The sequence below is a fragment of the Numenius arquata genome, chromosome 15 (assembly GCF_964106895.1).
Source record: "Numenius arquata chromosome 15, bNumArq3.hap1.1, whole genome shotgun sequence".
Taxonomy (NCBI): Eukaryota; Metazoa; Chordata; class Aves; order Charadriiformes; family Scolopacidae; genus Numenius; species Numenius arquata.
Genome location: NC_133590.1, coordinates 12,304,922 through 12,322,897, shown reverse-complemented (window position 1 = coordinate 12,322,897; position 17,976 = coordinate 12,304,922). Strand labels below are relative to the sequence as shown.

Sequence of the window (17,976 nt, the reverse complement as noted above, 5' to 3'; positions counted from 1 at the left end):
GTTAGACCCCTCCTACACCACTCCACCTAGGGATATGGAGAACAAGCGTAGTTTCAAATCAAGTCCTTTGTATGAACTTGGATAATGCTGGATTTATAGGGAAACCTGAGTTGCAATTCCTCATGGCTTGGCTGCTCCTGGAACTCTCCTCAAAAGAGCTCTCTAATTCAGAGAACAGTAATTAATCCAGCCTCTGAGTGCTCGTGAACTGAGGCCAGATTTGCAGCTCGTGTAGGTGGGATCTTTCGTGAAGGACAGTGATCCTTGTGTCTCTCCTTCCAAACGGCTTCCTTTGCTGTCAGCTAGAGCAGGATAGAAACTTGGAAGGCCTTCACTTACTGGAGGGTGAGAGATTGATAAGGATTTAGTCTTTCTTTTAATGGTTGATATTTAGCCCCAATAGGTAGTGATCAGAGACTGATATCCTGTGGTTGGCCCAGTGGCTTTAGTAAATGCCTTCACCTGGTGGTAGGTACCCACACCACCAAAAAACACCATCAAAGCCAACAATAATAGTATGCATGTGTACAGTCTGAACAGGGATGCCAAAAATTGAGTGCAGAGACAGAGCGGCTTGCACAGGTAGAGTTGTTTCCCCAAGCTGTGGGTGAAATGGCCATCAGTGCCACTTCTGAGAAGAAACTGTATTTCAGCTTTGAGGTGGCATGGGGTGTGCTGGGCCCTGTGGGAAACTGGAGCTGTACCTGACAGGTTTCACCTTCCTGTCTACTCCAGGCAGTGGTTAAGTCACCTGAGAAGTTACCACATTTTCTGTTGGAGCAGTTTTGATAATTCCATGAAAGAGGGTCTGAGGAGTGAGGGGGCTCTGGGTGTCCCAGAGATGAGTGATGCCACACAAGACTTGCCCATGGGTCTGTTGGCGGTGTGAGGGATGTGTTGGGCAGACATGCATCTGTCTGAGAAGTACCTGCCAGGGATATCCCCAGACATGACATGTTGGATAGGACACATGCAGTTAATTTTGGGACAGAGCCATGTAGCAACATGTTCTTCCATCAGCAGTGCTGCTCCCTCAGCTTGGTGGCCTTTGGGGACCTCCTGTATTAGGCACATGGCTCGGTGGAAATGGTGGGAGAGCGCTGTGTACTGAAACACGGGGAGAAATATTTCATTCCAAGTGAATGATGAAAAGGCTGTGATTGATGAGAGTCAGTCTTGCAAGTTCGGGACGCTAAGCCAAAGACAAGGCAAGAACCTGTGATTATAGTCTGGCCTAAAACACTAGGATGTTTTTCAGACCCATAATTTACAGGATAATCAGCATTTGCCAAAGCAACAGATGTTGCACGATCGGAAGGAAGGTGGTTGGGAATGGGCAGCGTTTTCACCCAACGGGGTCCAGCTTGCTGCTGAAGGCTTCCCACGCTCGGAGTCAGGCAAAATAAGCAACTAGAGCTGAATGTGCTGTGCTGACCAGGGCAAGCGAAGGAGGGCATGGCAGGTCTGTGTTTTTAGTTAAGCAGAGAGACAGCTGGAGCTGCTTCATTTTTTCATTCAGTGATGACTGAATACACAGAACCTCTACCAGGGACTATTGATCCAGAACAGTTACTGGTGGCCTGAGAGGCATTGGTTGAAGGACCCCTCTGTAGCTTCACAGTGGCAGCCATCAAGATGATTTCTTAGGAGTCAGTAACATTTCAAAACTGGTATTAAAGGCACTGATAAATGTGTCTAATTAAAAATTGTGGAAAAGAATTAGGTAACTTTTTTCTTCCCTCTCCTCCTCTCCCCCCTTTATTGAGCATCTCTCCCCGTTGTCCCCAGAACTCGTGTTTGGTCCTGCATTTGGTATTCAGCTTTTATTTTCCTAGGCTGCACTTGAATCACACATTTGCAAGGAGAGGAAACAAGCACATTCAAAAGGAGAAAATAAGAGTAGTTTTCATTTTTTTTGAAATGAATCGAATGCCTTATCCAAAGCCCATTGAATTCCATGTGAGTTTCCCCCCTGACTTCAATGGGCTTTGGTTCTGGCTTTTAGCTCCCATGAAAGGTCCTGAACTGTCTGTGCTGGGGTGACAAGGAGGCTTGGATAGACAATTACCAGAGCTCTTCTCGGCCCCTGGCACAGCCAGGTTGCTAAGGAGACTTGGCCTCGGGATGGGCCCCCGAGCTTACCCCTTCCGGGGTTATTGTCCCCTCTCCCTGCCAAAGCACTCCAGTAGCGGCAGAGACACTCTTTCTATCACAATATGCTCTACTTTGGCCTCTGGCAGCAGCAAATCCTGCCCTACATCTTCCCTGTTCTTGGCGAGCAGTCCTCTCTTCCCGCAGCTTTTCCGTCCCTGCACTAGGACCCCAGTGGTGGGATTGCGTCTTCTGGGTTCTATTGGCTTGCTTTTTTAGTCCCTATCGACAGCATCTTCACCTCATGCATTGGCATCATGACTTGCCCGTCTCTCTCGTCTCTGAGTTCCCTCTGTTTTGGCTGCAGCTGCTCAACAAAAAATATTGGAGGTGATAAAGCCAGGGATGGGAGAGGGATGAGGCCCTTTTGTAGGAACTACCTGTCCAGGGACTTAAACTTCCAAAAGAGGAGTCTCAGGACTCTTGTGAAGTGTGCAGGCTCAGTAGTCATTTCCAGAACAGTTCTTCCAGTCTCTTCTCCCTCCATCATCTGTGGCAGGATGGGCCCCCACCCATCTCTACATGTCCTCCAGGGTTGGGAGCTTCCGGGGCAGCTCCTTCCATTGTGCCAGTTTTTCAGAAACTTGGAGTTTTCCAGCTTTCCTGGATTCTTTGCAGTTTTCTCTCTTGGAGAAAGGTATTCTGAAGTTTTAACATTAACAGGCTAAATGACAGTTTCTTCTAAGCCATTGGACACATTTCTTTGTCAGTCGAATTCAGATAGTGAGTCTGTTTGTCTACAGATAAGGAAGCAGAATTGCTCAAGCAATTCTCAGTTCTGCTCAAGCAAAACACTCAAGCCCTGGGCACTTTTATGGTGTTGTAAAATTTAGATGTTTGTAGCCTTGAGTATGATACTCCTCATGTGAGCAATCATTTTCACTCTGCCTTTTGTAGATAATTGACTCCTCAAATGGGGTTGATGTTGGGTTTGTATCTAAACTGCAAGTTGGATAAAGAAAGCTGGTGTCTGTCTCTTAAGGTGGGATCCAGCATTAAATGTGCTTTGTCTTTAAAAAGTATTATAAAGTTAGACTTTGGGAAGAACTAGAATAAAAATGAAATATAACAGGTGGGGACTTACGTGTAATTATTGGTTTGGTTCAATTACTTTCAGATCAATATAGAGAAAAAAATTAAAAAATTTTTAAACATCCATTACATTTGCTTTTAAACATCTATTACGCTCCAGTTGAACCAGGAAGGTCTGTTAAAGTAAGCAGGGCATATCTATGAAAAACCTTGTAGATCTGTATGTAGTTCACTGAGTAACTAATATTTATGGTAATGAAATTAGTATCTACTACTTCTTATGGTCCTTATGATGTAGTAGTGTTTGGTACACTTGAAGACAGCTAATCTATGGGGTGATTTTCTGTATTATAGCATATGCTGTTGACTTGTTTTTGAATCGTGTTAGGAATGAAACACTAACATTTCAGTGGGCAAATAGTAAAGATTTATTTCTTGAGGTTCTGATTCAATTCAGTAGTAATGAGCAAGGGGAATATTGAAATCAGTAAGTCTATGGAGCTATGAGATTTGGTTGCCAACTTGTTTTGTATGAAAATGTTGTTTGCCTGAGTTAAATAACTAGAGATGTATGTGGTCACTATAGTTTAGTGATGATCCTGATTATTAGGTTATCTAAGGCTAATGATAAAATTAGTTTCACCAGCCTTTAAGATTCTTTTTTAAAGGTAACTTTTGACTTTTGCTAGTCTTTAGTAGAAAAGAACACAGCGCTTCCATCTAATATTAGTGTAGCCAGTTGTTTGAGTGATGATTTCTGCTTACAAATGTACAGCTTGTATTTTAAATGCTAAATAGTGACGTGAGATTTATGAACATGATTTTGACAGTACCTTTTGCTTAAGTGGAGTCCTTAGGTGTGGTTTACAGGGATAGACAGGATAACATCCTGAAATGACTATTTCCAAGAAATGATACTGTGCAGAATTATACTTGGTCACTTGTAATTAGTGGAAGTTTCTCTATATTTATTTATTTTCCCCAATACGGAGGGTATTTCTTGTGGTCCTTGGACTCCAGGATTGTCATGAAGCCCCACTGAATTTGCATCGTGATGGTGATGTTGATCCGTGCTGTTTGCCTGCCTGGGCATAGGAATACTCCCTTCTGCTGCAGTCAGGGAGCTGATGAACACTAATCATAACTCCATATGTTGGAGGGCAACTAAAGTTTGCTTTTTAACACATTTACCCTTAGAGAAGAAATTTCACAAATGGCTATACATATACACCTATACATATGCACGTGCTTTATTTAATTTTTTTTAAAGGAGTTTGCGACCAAGAATGTAATAACTTTGCTTTTACTTCTTTGCTCTGCCTACTCTTTTTTGGTAGAGGAAGCGTTTGACAGTCATCAATAAAAGATTAAATCATTGATGGCTATCGGGATAAACTAAACACATTTTGTGTGTTGATGCTGGCATAGTAGGAACTTTTCCAAGATGTTTCAGGCCTCATTCTCTGGTTTGTTTAAGGGCAGAGAATAAGGTCACAAAGGAAATCAAACCCTGATGTGGAGAAATGAAACATGAGGCCTACTGACTTCTAAAAACCATTTTAAATAACATTCTCTAAGGTTTCATTTTATACTGAAGGCAGCTGTAATAAGTTTTGGAAGATGGTGTAAGGTTTCTATTAAAGCGAGATTTTTGCTTGCTGTTTTTGTACCCAAATGAAGGAGGGAGGGAGATGGAATTAGAGCTTATTTAGCATAAGGTGAGAAACTAAAAGTTCTCTCCAGAACTGTAAAATAGTAATTTATATGTTTTACTGTAATTTACAAATTAAAAAATATTAAACTGTTCCTAGATCTTTGAAAATGACACACGTAGCCATGGAATAACTTAATAACTGCAACACAAACGCACTTTTGCCACAAGTAAAATAAGACTGCTGCTTTGTAGTATGCTGCCAGTGTAGCCTCGGTGAATAAATTCCCAGTAGATGTTTGCCGCATGCCAAATATATTGGACTGTATAAAAGATCCCATTGTTCCATGGGCAGCATTATTTGCTATTACACTTGCAATGTTTGCTTGTGAAACAATTTATTGGAAACTAGTATGTTTAAGAAGGAACGCTTGATTTGAAATTCAGTTGATTTGGCTCATAACGTCAAAGCTTTTACAGTGTACAGCCTCTAAAAATAAATATTTAGGTCTGCTGGTTTTTGACTTATCTTCAAAAGAATTCCTGGAGCAGGGGAGAATGGACAGCTCGGGCTGGGGATGGGCAATGGGCTTTTTCACTTCTAATTCATATGTTGAAAGTATATATAGGTCAGTATTAACTTTACATTCTTATAAAAAGAAAGGGGCAGAGTTAAGTTGGCACAGGGAGGGCAGTGAGTTCCCAGCCAGGCTGATGAAACTGCAGCTCTCGGAAGGTTTTCTGGGGAGGGTGCTATTGTCCACCCCGCTCACTGGATAATAAAGAAATTTGGTAACCAGGGTTGTCATTTTGAGGACTTTCTCTTTTGTGATGTTTGAATGAAAAGTTTGTATGCTTTGCCCACTTGCCTTTTCAAGCAAAAAAAAAGGCTGTTGGTGGCCTGGGAGGCTGGGGAGCTGGGCTCGTGCCCTGCCCACCACTCAGAAGATGTCAGCAGCTTTTAGATCAGGCTTAGTGAGGGTGGTGGAAGGCTGCCCTGCTGTCACAGCTGAGGGCAAGGCCCCCATCGATGCTCTGCCCAAAGGCTCTGCATACTGCAGCCACAAAATGGGGCTGGGAACCCAGAAAATTTGGCGCTCCGGGTACCCAGAGGGTACAGGGTGCAGTCAGTATTTCTAGTGATGTAAGTTTGACCAAGAACATTTGATAAGTGCTGAAGCAAGTCCATTGGTTCACATTAAATACTTTGCAGTTTTCTAGAGAACTCTCTGTTTCCTGTGTCTTGCTCAGAATAAGAAAGAACTGGTATTTCTGCTGCTGTGTCTGGGTGAAATAGTGAGGATCTATCGTGGCAGTACTGGTCAGAGTGCTTTGAAACGTCAAGCCCTCTGGTATGGGCATCCTGCATAAGGTGTTTCAGTGCTGAGGCTTCTGCTGCTAGTTTTGAAAAATTCCTTTAATATGTTAATCAATTTTAAAAATTAATCAATAGACTTTCTTCCTATTTTGTGGAGGTTTAGTCCAGTCAGAATGTTTCAAAACTCAGAGGTGCTTATTACAATAGCTTAATAGAAAAAAAAAAAAAAAGATATTTTACTTAATTCTTGCTATCACCTATGAAAAATGCTTACATTTTTTAAGCAAGGTTTCTTCCCTCCCCCCAAATAGGGATTCTTTATATTACAAGTGTAGTGCTCAAGTCGTCTCCTTTGAACTGTAGTTTTTGTTATACGTTTTGGCTGCAGTGTTATTTCGGAGAAGTCAGCCAACAGGCTTACAGGGCTTTTTGGCTCGAGTTCACTTACAGTTTTCTTGGCAGCTCTGCTTATTTATGCATCTTTATTCCTCTCTCTCTCTCTCTCTCTTGCTCCTTCTCGCTCCCCCTCCCCACCCGACCAGAGCGATCGCCGCACAGACCCATCCTCCAGGCTGGCCTCCCAGCAAACGCCTCTGCAGTCGTCGGAGGTGACGTCGAGTTTGTCTGCAAAGTCTACAGTGATGCTCAACCTCACATCCAGTGGATAAAACATGTAGAGAAGAATGGCAGTAAATACGGACCAGATGGACTGCCCTATCTCCAGGTTTTAAAGGTGAGGCTTTACAGATGCCGGCGATGGTGATGACTTCTTTAAAGCCTTGAATTTATTTGATGTAAATCCAAGAACTTTGAGATCTGAACTTCTTTTGAGAATGGAAGTGTTTATGTTACAAATGAAATAATGAGTTAGATAAACTTTTGATACTCTAATGCTAATTGTGCAGCTTATAAACACTTTTGCTCTTTTTTTTTTTGCTTCCGTGAAGTCCTTTATCTCTGAATGTTTCAGGCATGACTTATTCAGAAAAAATGAAAACCCTCTCAAAGAACATCATTGACATTTACATTTTGGTAGAGCGCGTCCAAAACATACCTGGGAGAATCTACTCCATTTCTTTCACATTTCTTCAGCCTCTTTATTTCAAAGTAACGTGGCACCTGCTGCCAAAAGCTTGTTGGCAGGGTTGGGTTTGCTGGATGCTGAGCCTGCAGAGATGTCCATTTTTCGCTGGCGTGTGGGGGCGTATGGGTGGTGTCATTCCCACTGGCAGGCGTTTCGACCAAGCCTGACCGAGGAAACTCCAAAATTTTCCGAGCTCAGCGTGTTGGCAGGCAGCTTTATACCATCGTGTTCCATGCAGCTGGTGTACCAGCCCAGGTGCTTTTTTATCCCCAATGATGCTGTTTTCTAACTCGTCATGTGATGCTTCGGCTTTAAAAAAAAGCAACCACCCAAAATCCAACAAAAACCCCAAACAACCCCTGAACCCTCAATGTTTTGACGCTGATACCTGTATGAAGTGGAAGGCGTATTCTTATGTTGTGTTGGTGGTGGGACCGTAGACAGATTGGTGTCCGTTTTGGGCAGCAGTGACGTTGTTCTCCTGTGTTATTGGTCTCTATTCTAGCATTCGGGGATAAATAGTTCCAATGCTGAAGTGCTGACACTGTACAATGTGACAGAGGCGGACGCTGGAGAATATATTTGTAAGGTCTCCAATTATATAGGGGAGGCCAACCAGTCTGCCTGGCTCTCTGTTCTGCCAAGTAAACAAGGTAACAATGTTTTTTAAAGCAAGCTGGATGTAGAAGCTGGAAAAAGTGGTGCTTTGGGAGACTGCAGGCAGCTTGTAGGATAACTCTTTGGCCTTGTGGTATATGTGTAATCCTCCTTCGGTGATGCAACTGGTATTACACCAGCAGCCATGGAAAAATTCCCACAGTATTCCCTGTGTACCATAAGCACTGATTTCTGATGCTGATCTTTATTTTCTCTTGCGTTTGATGTCTTCTGTGTCTGTGTGTTTACGTCTAGTTTTGTTGTTAATTCTGCATTCTTTGCAGTTCACATATAGGGTACGCATTGAATAATGCAATTACGACCTAATTAGTGTATATTTATATATATACATATGTATATATATATGAAATGCTCACATAAGCACCCAGTGAAGCATAAGTCAGGTCAGTTTAGTCTTTTATAACTTCCTGCATACCTGGGACTGTGCAGGGTGGAAGGGTTTTCTGTCGTTATTCACCCGTTACTAACTTGGTAATAACCCATCAATAGCAATAAAGACTGGCAACAATGTGACTACAGCTCACAACTAAATTTACTTTAAAATGACCTGGTAAAAAAATGTGGTTATTTCATCGTGTATTTCAAAGTAACATTTTTGAAGGGAAAAGAGACAAAAAGCAGCAAACGATTTCTCTAAATCTCCATCATCGGGACCTTGACACTGGTGACATGCTGCGCCCCTCTTGGGACAGCTGGAAAGTTCCAGCTCTAAGATATATTCTGTTTGTACGAGTTTAGATAATCACTGATATGCTGATTGGTTTGCTGCATAATGACTTGTCAAGCCAGAGATTTAGCAGGTCAGGAAGGAGATCAGAAAAAAAACCTTCCAGATCATTAATTTTTTTAACTAAGAATTAGAAATATATATTTTATTTCCATCTCCTGGTTTTTGAACCTTTGGGGTCCAGTTTTTCTCCACATCTCTGAGCCACGACTGATCTATTTTGAACAAGTCCTGAGCTACCATCCTACTCTCTCCACTGTGCTTCTAAGCGGGGCACCAAATATTACCAGACTTCAGATTAAACTGAGATTTGGCATCACTGCCCAATGTACAATATTTAACTGTAGTGCAGTGAATGATGCAAGGACCATACACTGCTTAAGACAGCTACTAAGTTGTGTCTTTTGGGGCAGAATTTGGCCCCCCCCCTTTTTTTTTTTTTTTAACCTTTGAGAGCATATTTTCATAGTAAATTCTTCCCTCTGAAACAGGTAACTACATGTGAAGGAGCCCGCATTCTGTCCTACTTTGTTTTCTCTTTGTTTTCTTTCAACTTCCTTTTATTAAAAAAAAGAAGTAGTAAAAAAAAAAAAAAAAGCCTTGTGGGTTAATTTTTCCATGTCATTTGATTGCATGCATGTTTAGGTGGTGAGTTTAGGTCTGGTGAAGGGTGTTGATTACTTTCTGAGGTGAGCTGGGACCTGTTGGTAAACGCCTTTTAGATGAGGGATTGTGGATGGGGAAGGAGCTTTGCATCTCTACACCTCTGCCTTTACAAAGTGCAAAGCCCTGTGGCTCCATCTCCCTATCCACAAGAATTCTCTCAATGTCTAGCTTTTTCTCTTGCTTCCCTCTTTTGTTTTTTTCTAGGCTGCCGGTGTTAACACCACGGACAAAGAAATTGAGGTTCTCTATATACGGAATGTAACTTTTGAGGATGCTGGGGAGTATACATGCTTGGCGGGTAATTCTATTGGGATATCCTTTCACACTGCATGGTTGACAGTTCTGCCAGGTATACACTGCTCTCTTTCTGTGGTTTTTCCTCTTTTTATTTTCCCCTTGTTGATTGCTGCAGAATTAGCACGGCTTCTGTCTCAGAAAAGGACTTTTACAATGATTTACTTTAAACATGGTTGTCTCAAGCCAATGAATTGTCTTGTCATGTATTTGCAACTCCAAAAAGCTAACAACAAAAAAAGGTGGGGGGAATGCCTATTGCACACAACTGAAATATTTTTACATCTGTTAAATGTTCACCAGAAATGCTAAGGAGCTGCATTTCCTTAGCACTTCAGTGAGAAATCAGCACAATAATCATTGTAAACTTTTTCAAGAGGAGGAAATTCAAAGTTTCTTATGAAGCTTTGGGACTAATTTGGCCACAATCGTGTACTGGCTCATCAGAATCCCTGAGCTATTTAGTGTGCTTAAATTCACTTTTACCTAGCATCCAAATCTCTCCTGGAAATTCTAATTGTAATGCCAACGGATCGTGTACAGAAGCAGTGCCTTCCATATCTTGGGAATTGGCTCCGTGCATCTTTAAACATTGCATGCTCTAAGAAAACAAGTAGTCGTTTGCTTTTACTGCAAAGCATGTCTTGCTGTTCTGGGGTTGATGATGTTTCTGTCCTTAAAAGAAACAAACATCAATGTGCTTTATTGCCTGAAAATTGTTATCAGCTGTTAGAAGATGTAACTGTAGTTGGTTTTGACACTAGTCAAATTTTCTCATTTATAACTGTTGGCAGCTGCCTTAGGAGTTCCTTTGAAAAAAACGTGAACCACCTGAGGTTTGCTGGGTCATCTTGTGCTTACCATTTATTAATTGTTAATCCTAAGTAAAAGGTACAAAACCTGCATGTGCGTATTGCTGAGGTTCACAGTGTGGGAGTGAAACGTTCCCACTTTCTGCAGATAATTTCTTACCCTTTATTAAAAAATACTGAATGAGGCAACTTTATTACATCTCCCTCTTACGTGAACACCGAGCCTGCGTGGTCTGTCACCAAGCAGGCAAAACAGTACTCGTGTAGAGCTTGCTTCTGCTAGCAGTGGTTGCATTTTGCAAGTGCTTGAACAGCATTATTTTTTTTTTTTTTTAACCAATTTTCTTGAATGAAATATTTTTACAAGCCTAGAATGAGGCGCAAGAACATTTCAGCTTGAACGTGCGTTGCTTGCGGAGTGACCGCTGATTGCTGTGGAATGCTGTTTATCCCGGGGGGGTTGAATCCCAGATAAGGGATTAGGGACAGTGTTTGCACATATAACTGTCTTGAAGATAATTTCAAAATGGTTTCAATCAGAGCAGCAGCTATGGAGAACCACTCCCACTAAAATCTAACCTCATAGACTGGTAACCGCTGATGAGGTTACTTGAAATAGGCAGTCCTCACAGAAGAGGACTCGTTAATTAACGTAATGCTAGCCATTCAACTTTCGCTTGCCTTACGCTTTTTAATCTGACGCTGGGCTCTTCAAAGGACCTCAGGGGAGTTGGGCACCCGGCATGAACCACAGTGAGTTAAGCAGCTGGGTCCTCAAAATGCTTGAAATTCCTAAACTGAATTTAGAAGCGTGATGAGGGACCGGTTCATCCTGCCCTCCCTCTGTATTTTGAGATCCCAGTGAAAATTTTGGATAAACAGGCAATGCAGACTCAAGCCCAAACATCTATTTGCAAATTTAGACACTTTTCTTTTAGGCTAGCTAATTCAATATTTTATCTTTAGATATGTCTTTATGTGGTTAAAAAGAATTACAGTGCTTTTGAGGTTTGACTTGAGCAACAAAATGAACCTGAGCCTAGTTTGAACACCTCAGATTTTTCTTTTCGCCTCAAGTTATGCTTGATCATCCAATATTTCAAGGTTTATGTATCTACCTATCTAGGCAGGCGCATGTGTGTGTCTGTATGTGTATACATGCATGCACAAGCTCTCACTCAGTAGCAAACTGAGAAGTCAAAGCAGTGATCTAGAGAGAGGAATTACTCTCAGATTGCAAGATGGCCTAAACACCCACAGTATTCTGGATGTCACGCAGTCACTGCGAGAATTGCGGATATTTTACCATTTTATGTTGTTCCAAGCACTGTACTGAACTATGCTTGTACCGTGTGCTAACTCTGTGGCATGATTGTTCCCTCCTAAAAACTTCCAATCCAGCTCCTGAAAAAGAAAAAGAATACCCGACGTCTCCAGACTACGTGGAAATAGCAATTTACTGCATAGGGGTCTTCTTAATTATCTGCATGGTGCTGACTGTCATCCTGTGTCGCATGAAGAACACCACCAAGAAGCCGGACTTCAGCAGCCAGCCCGCTGTCCATAAGCTGACAAAACGAATCCCTCTGCGCAGACAGGTAACAGAAAGTAGATAAAGAGTTTAAAAAACCTTTTACCAAACTGCCAAGCCAGCCCGTCCTTCCGATGAATGCTTTGGAAAGGGGAATAAATAAGCATTAAACCAAATGGCAGTAGGGGTGGGATTTAATCCGGCACCTGGGAGACCGGTGTGGGAAGAAAGCGCATCTTGACACAGCAGTGTGTGTCTCAAGGCAAGGAAATTAGGGCAGGGATTTCAGAGGAGAAATGTGAAAAATGGAATATGGTCTGTATTAGCAGTCTATAGATGGAAAAAAAAAATGTATTTGAAGTATTTTGGGGCCTGATCCCACAGCTCATTGAAGTCAATGGAAAAATTTTTACTGACTTAATGGACTTTGGAACAGAATCCTATTTAATTGCGTATTTATAATGTTTCTAAGGTGACTATTATTGCGGTAACTAGGTATCAGATACAGAGAGGTATTTTCCAGGAAGAATTTTGAAGACTGAGGGGAGGGAACTTCATAGCCAAGCATCCTGAAACCACCCCAAAATAGAAAAAAGACTGTAATAAAGTAAAAATAGGGGAGATACTATATCAGATCTCGGACAATTTGATTAAGATGTTGATGCTTTCGAGTGAGGAACAAAAGCAAATGTCAGATTTAGAATGCACACAACAGTATAACATAAAATATATTTTACAATTGCTTGTGGCTGGCAACGGGTGTTTCTGGAGAGGGCAATACCACAAGCAACAAACCAGTTGAACAAGTAACAGGCCTTTGGCTTTGTCAGAGGCCATCGCTTGCCAAAACAGCCTCCATTCCCACATACTACCCTCTCCTGAAAGGCTTGTTTCTTTTGAAGCTGGAGTTTAACATGTGATTTTTTTTCTTGCAGTAGGTCTTCAGGATAGACCTCTAATCCCACTGAATTCCACACCTCCACCCCACCCTTGGGAGGTGGAGGGGTGTTGGCATCTGAGGCTTTGGTTCACTTTTTTATTCACAATTGGGACCATCTGCAGGGGTTGGATCCAGGGTCTGGTCAGGGGTTTGGATCTGAGGGTTTAGCTCAGGTCCATCTGCACCATGAACAGGTTGCACAGAACTTCTGCAGGTTGTTTCCACAACCTGTCCAGAATATTATAACTACCAGTAATACACGTAGCTTAAAAATAATTCTTCAGTTTAAGTGAAATTTTAGATGCGCAATCGACCAGAGTTAGGGTAGAGCTTGTTCTTGGGATTTTGGGCATTATTACTTTTCTTCTGAACCCTTTTTTTCAGGGTTTCTGGATCTCCTTGGTTAGAAATGCTACAGAGAAATCCCCCTAGTAATGCTTTAGCCAACTTCCTCTAAAGTGCAGTATTTTACAAAATCTTGAGATTGGGGGTGTGAACTTTGATCTGAAAAACAGTTTGTTTTATGAGCAAAAATTCTTATTTAGTCTGACTTGGCTAATTTTGGGGTGTTTTGTTGTAATTTTATGATTTTATTCATTTGCTTGAGGATCACTGGGAAGGAGAGGGACTTCTGCCTCTGAGTATATGAGAAAAACTGATGAGAAGCCCCTCAGTTCAATTTACACATCTCTGTGGCTAAAATTCTGTGCAGCTCTCTGGACAAAGAAAAGGCTTTTCAAGTGTTGTGTACTAAACCAGAGAGAGATACATATCAGCTGCTTAGATAAAAGATATTTATTAGATTTCTGCCTGAATATAAAAACATCTTAATGACTCAGAGAGAAGTTGACGGCATAAAAAATACCTAAGGTTTGGTGTGAGCTCAGTTGCGTCAGTTGGAAATGGCTCCTCGGGGGGACAGTGTTATTTCATTGCGTGTGACAGCAGTGCCAACCACTGCCCTCAGTTCAGTTATTTATCATTAAATGATGCAATATGGACCTTCTCCAAAGCTATTGTTTTCATAGAGGAAAAAAAATCTCTGTCTTATAACATGCTTGTCAGATTGGGTTTTATCAGTTTATTTTGGTTCTATACCTTAGATTTTCTTAGCAAAAATGGCTTTTTGCTTTTAAAAGTGGGAATAATTTTTTGAAAAACAGTATAATTTTAAAAGTGTGAATCCCATTTCAACCCTGAAGCAAAAATTCCACTACTCTCAGTTCTCTCAAGTGCTTTTTTATTAACAGGATTTTCTCATTGAAGGGCTCCCTGCTTTCATACCTTCACGGAACAGAATATAACTGCTATAAGTGTTAAAAGAAATTGGTATTTATGTTTTGATGACTTCACTGTTCATTTCACTAATTGTTTGTAGTAGCTTGCAAGGCAGGATGAGATGAGCAGTCCCTGAAGACTTGCTCATCAACAGTGAAGATTCCTTAATTTTCCGGTTGGCATCTCCTTGGTCTTTAAGGCTGCAGCAGTTGTTTAGTTTCTGCAGCTTTTAAAGCTGGTTTTGGATTTCAGAATCGTTGCCACAAATCAATAATTAAAAAATAAGTCAGGAGGTGTTTTATTTAATGGGTGTGTGTTTCCGGATTATTCAACTCAGTTTGTTTTGTTCTACCACCAGGCTTACCTTTGTGTTTCAGTTTATTTGTATGTCAGAGGATTGTATTTAAAGCCTGGCCAGGTTTTGACACTAAACCTCTATTTATCTGTTGAATGAAGGTTCTCCCTTGCCTTTGTGCTGTGTGTGGGAGGAATAAAGACAGTGGCCGAGCTGTGGAGAGGATGGGTGAGAGCGGGCAGGGGAGATGCTCGTGGCAGGTATAGACTGTGAGAGCCAGGCAGGGATCCGGGGCTGGGTGGTGGGATTTGTTGGAATTCCAGAGAAATGAGGCCATAGATTGGGGAATTCTTGATATTGTTTTCGAAGCTGTCTGCTGCTGGGTCAAGCTCCCTAAGGATCTGGAGATGAAAATAATCCTGGTTCACGAAGAGGCATTCGCATGACTGTGATGCCATCTTGTCTGAGCCGGATAAGAGTCTTGCTGAGTAACATATGGTTTGGTTTGCTGGCCTGGGTCCTCCTACGCTATATAGTCTGAGCTACTACAGGATTTTATCATTCCCCACATGCAGGCATTTTTTTCCTGCCAAAATGCGGTTCTTTTCACATTCGTAGGAAGGGTCATGACGAAGTCAGGAATTATCAGTTCCCTCCCCCTACAATCCTCAGCCTCACTAAGATCTGGTACCGGGTTTTGGAAATGGAAACTGCTTACAGGGAACTCCAGCAAGCAGCTTCTCTTCTTAATATAAAAGCAGAGCTCTGCAGTGCTCTGTTGGTATTAGCCGTGTTCTGCACAGCAGCCCCAGCTCGCAAGGGAGGGGGAAGAAGTATTTGTAGGATTGACCATCACAAGCTGATTTGCAGCGCAGGCTTTAGGTGACAGGTTCACTGAACCAAAAGGTAAAGGGTAGCCTTTGATAGGATATTACATCTGTTTTGTAGAACCTTTGCTTTTCTTTTAACAAGTAAATTATAATTAAAACAGACAAAAAGACAGTGCTGCTCTAGTGATTATAGGAGGTCTCATCTCTTGTGACTTGCCCAGTCAAAGTCGAGTACAAGTTTTTGCCATCACTAGAGCATTTCATTAGTGCTACCACAGTTAATCTATCAAATTTGGACCCCTTCAACTTGGGTGTATATATGTGTTTTAAATAAGGGAGGACTGATTTCTTATGCTTAGTATTTTAAATGCATTCCCATTAATTTATATCTGCTGTGGTTGTTGATTCTAACCCTTCATATAGTGAGGACACTAGTGATGAGCAAAGACGGATTGGTTTAAAGTAAGACTTAAGCTCAGCACGCAAAATAGCTAATTGAAAATGATGATGGGAGCTGGAACCTGGAAAAAAAAAGCAATCTGGAACCAGTAATATAACAGTATCTCACATAGTATCGAGCTGTAAAAAATATCATTGATTTTAAGAAATAGACTCTGAAATACAAAGATTAATACACAACTTGCAGTGGGATGTATTGCAAGACATTTACTTTAATACATATTTTAGTTTCCTGTGTTACCCTTGAATTTCTGTAGATGGAAACTGTTGACTTGCCTAGTAGGACTCATTTGCTATTTTGTTGTATAAGCGTTTCAAAAGGAGCACTTTTCTTGAAGGAGTTGTGCTTGTGTTTTAAACGCCAGTACTTACGTTAGGAATCCCCAGTTTCATGTATATAACCATGTTTCATGCGTTTAACCTCATATTTTCCTAGATCCAGTCACTCAGATGGACCGCTTCTATCAACACCTAATAGCATTACTTACTTACTTATATTTATATACATATATGCATATGACTTCAAATTAACTTTTATAGCAGAGCCTTCAAAAAGACTGACAAATCGCTGCATGGCTGCTAAAATCTCACAGCATGAGTGCCAGAACTGACAGATCTAGGCTTTGGGATATGGTATAAATCATCAGTGGAGGAAAACACCCTTCATAATCAATTACAGACAATTACACACTGCTCTGCAGCTGATTCTGCCACATGGCATTTAAAGATTCCAGCAAAGATTTGTTTGTTTTAAATGCTCCACTGCTTAGAAATGCTTGCAAAGCATTATCTCAGAGCTGATTAAATACAGTGTGTTGACCAAAGGAAAATAGTGTTGTTAGAATGGGGATATAATAATGCATCGGTGCGTGAGGTTTGGACACAGAGGGCTTTTCTCCTTCTGAAGTGCAAATATGGAGCTGAAGATCTGCCTGAGGCTGGTACTTTTCCTTGGTTATGGCCTCCTAAAAGCAGAAAGGAAGCACAAAAAAATATTTTATGGTGGGGATCTACCTTCCTGTTGAGGTTAAAATGTATCACAATAGCCCTTCCAGTCTTCTGCTCAAGTCAAGCTGACTTCTGCCTTCCTTGCTTTAATTAAACACTCAGAATGCCTCCTTAGTGTAATGTCATCGTTGAAAATAGGCATCACCAACACAGTGAGTAGACCTTGAAGATGTACAATTCACCTATGTCAGGTGCCCTTCCTTGCTTCTCTGCCCTGGCTCTGCTTTGTTCCTTTATTTCTGGGAAGCCCATGTTGGTGAGTTGGGTGATTGCCCAAGAAGTTCATGTATTTTGACAAGGCGTCCAGCTGCTGCTTGGCACCCGGTAGACCCAAAAGTGGCCCTGGAGTCTGTATATTGGCCATGTGCACTTACAAGCTTGCTGCAAAAGCTTGGTATGGCCTCTGTTATGCCTGTGTACCTTCAGTCTTTGCATAACTGAAAGCAAAAAGAGTATCCGCATAACTGAAAGCAGCTCCACACGCTGAAATGTGCGGTTCATGGCAGGAGCATCACTGGTTCTTGAACCTGCATGGTAAGGGGTTGGAGAGAGCAAGGCTGCAAGTAGCAAGCTGGAAAAAGGCTGTCTATATGCTGTTACTTAAATGTATACATGTAGATTAAAGTTGACCATGTCTACTGACCTTGGAGTAGGTAGGGTTTTCCTCATTGTTTTATAGTGCACTCTAAGGCAATAAAAAAAGATGCTTAAGGGATGAGTCCAAAGGTTAATTCTTTACTATTGCAGAAAAGGTGAAAGGCCATTTTGAAATAGAAATTCTCCTCCAACCACAGGCCACCCTGGGTTGGCTTCATCTTTTCTGGACCAGATTTTTATAGCCCTTGAGCTCCTGTAACTCCTTGTACTGCTCAAGTTAATCAATCAGAAGAATATTCCCTGGGAGTACAGTCCATTTCTCTTCTCCCAGACACTGAGTAGCTCCTCTGGATTTCTCATCATTCCTATCCATGTTAATGTGCTTTGGTTACCTACAGCATCTCTGGCCAATCATCCAGTTATCGTGTGAAGTAAACATGTGCAATTGTGTTAAAAGGGAAATTGGCAGAGTCTTTCATCTGCTTTTTCTATGTGTTATTACTATTTCACTTCTGTGTGTGAAATGCATCACCAGAGTATTTCAGTTTATTGCAAGTTTACATTTATAGGTTTTAACCATGCTAAGACTGCTGAATTATGAGTGTAAGAGCTAGTGAGAAGATGA

General features: G+C 41.4%; 1 protein-coding gene across 3 annotated transcripts in view; it reads left to right on the top strand.

Annotated features, from left to right (window-relative positions):
- FGFR2 (fibroblast growth factor receptor 2) overlaps positions 1-17,976 on the top strand; it is an 80,730-nt gene that overhangs the window by 41,468 nt on the left and 21,286 nt on the right. For 2 of the 3 annotated variants that reach the window (XM_074158944.1, XM_074158942.1), the window contains 3 exons: positions 6,695-6,885; positions 9,512-9,656; positions 11,815-12,011. In XM_074158944.1, the coding sequence (XP_074015045.1) occupies positions 6,695-6,885; positions 9,512-9,656; positions 11,815-12,011 (533 nt within the window). The remainder of the gene's footprint in view (positions 1-6,694; positions 6,886-9,511; positions 9,657-11,814; positions 12,012-17,976) is intronic. The other variant, XM_074158943.1, reaches the window with a different exon arrangement.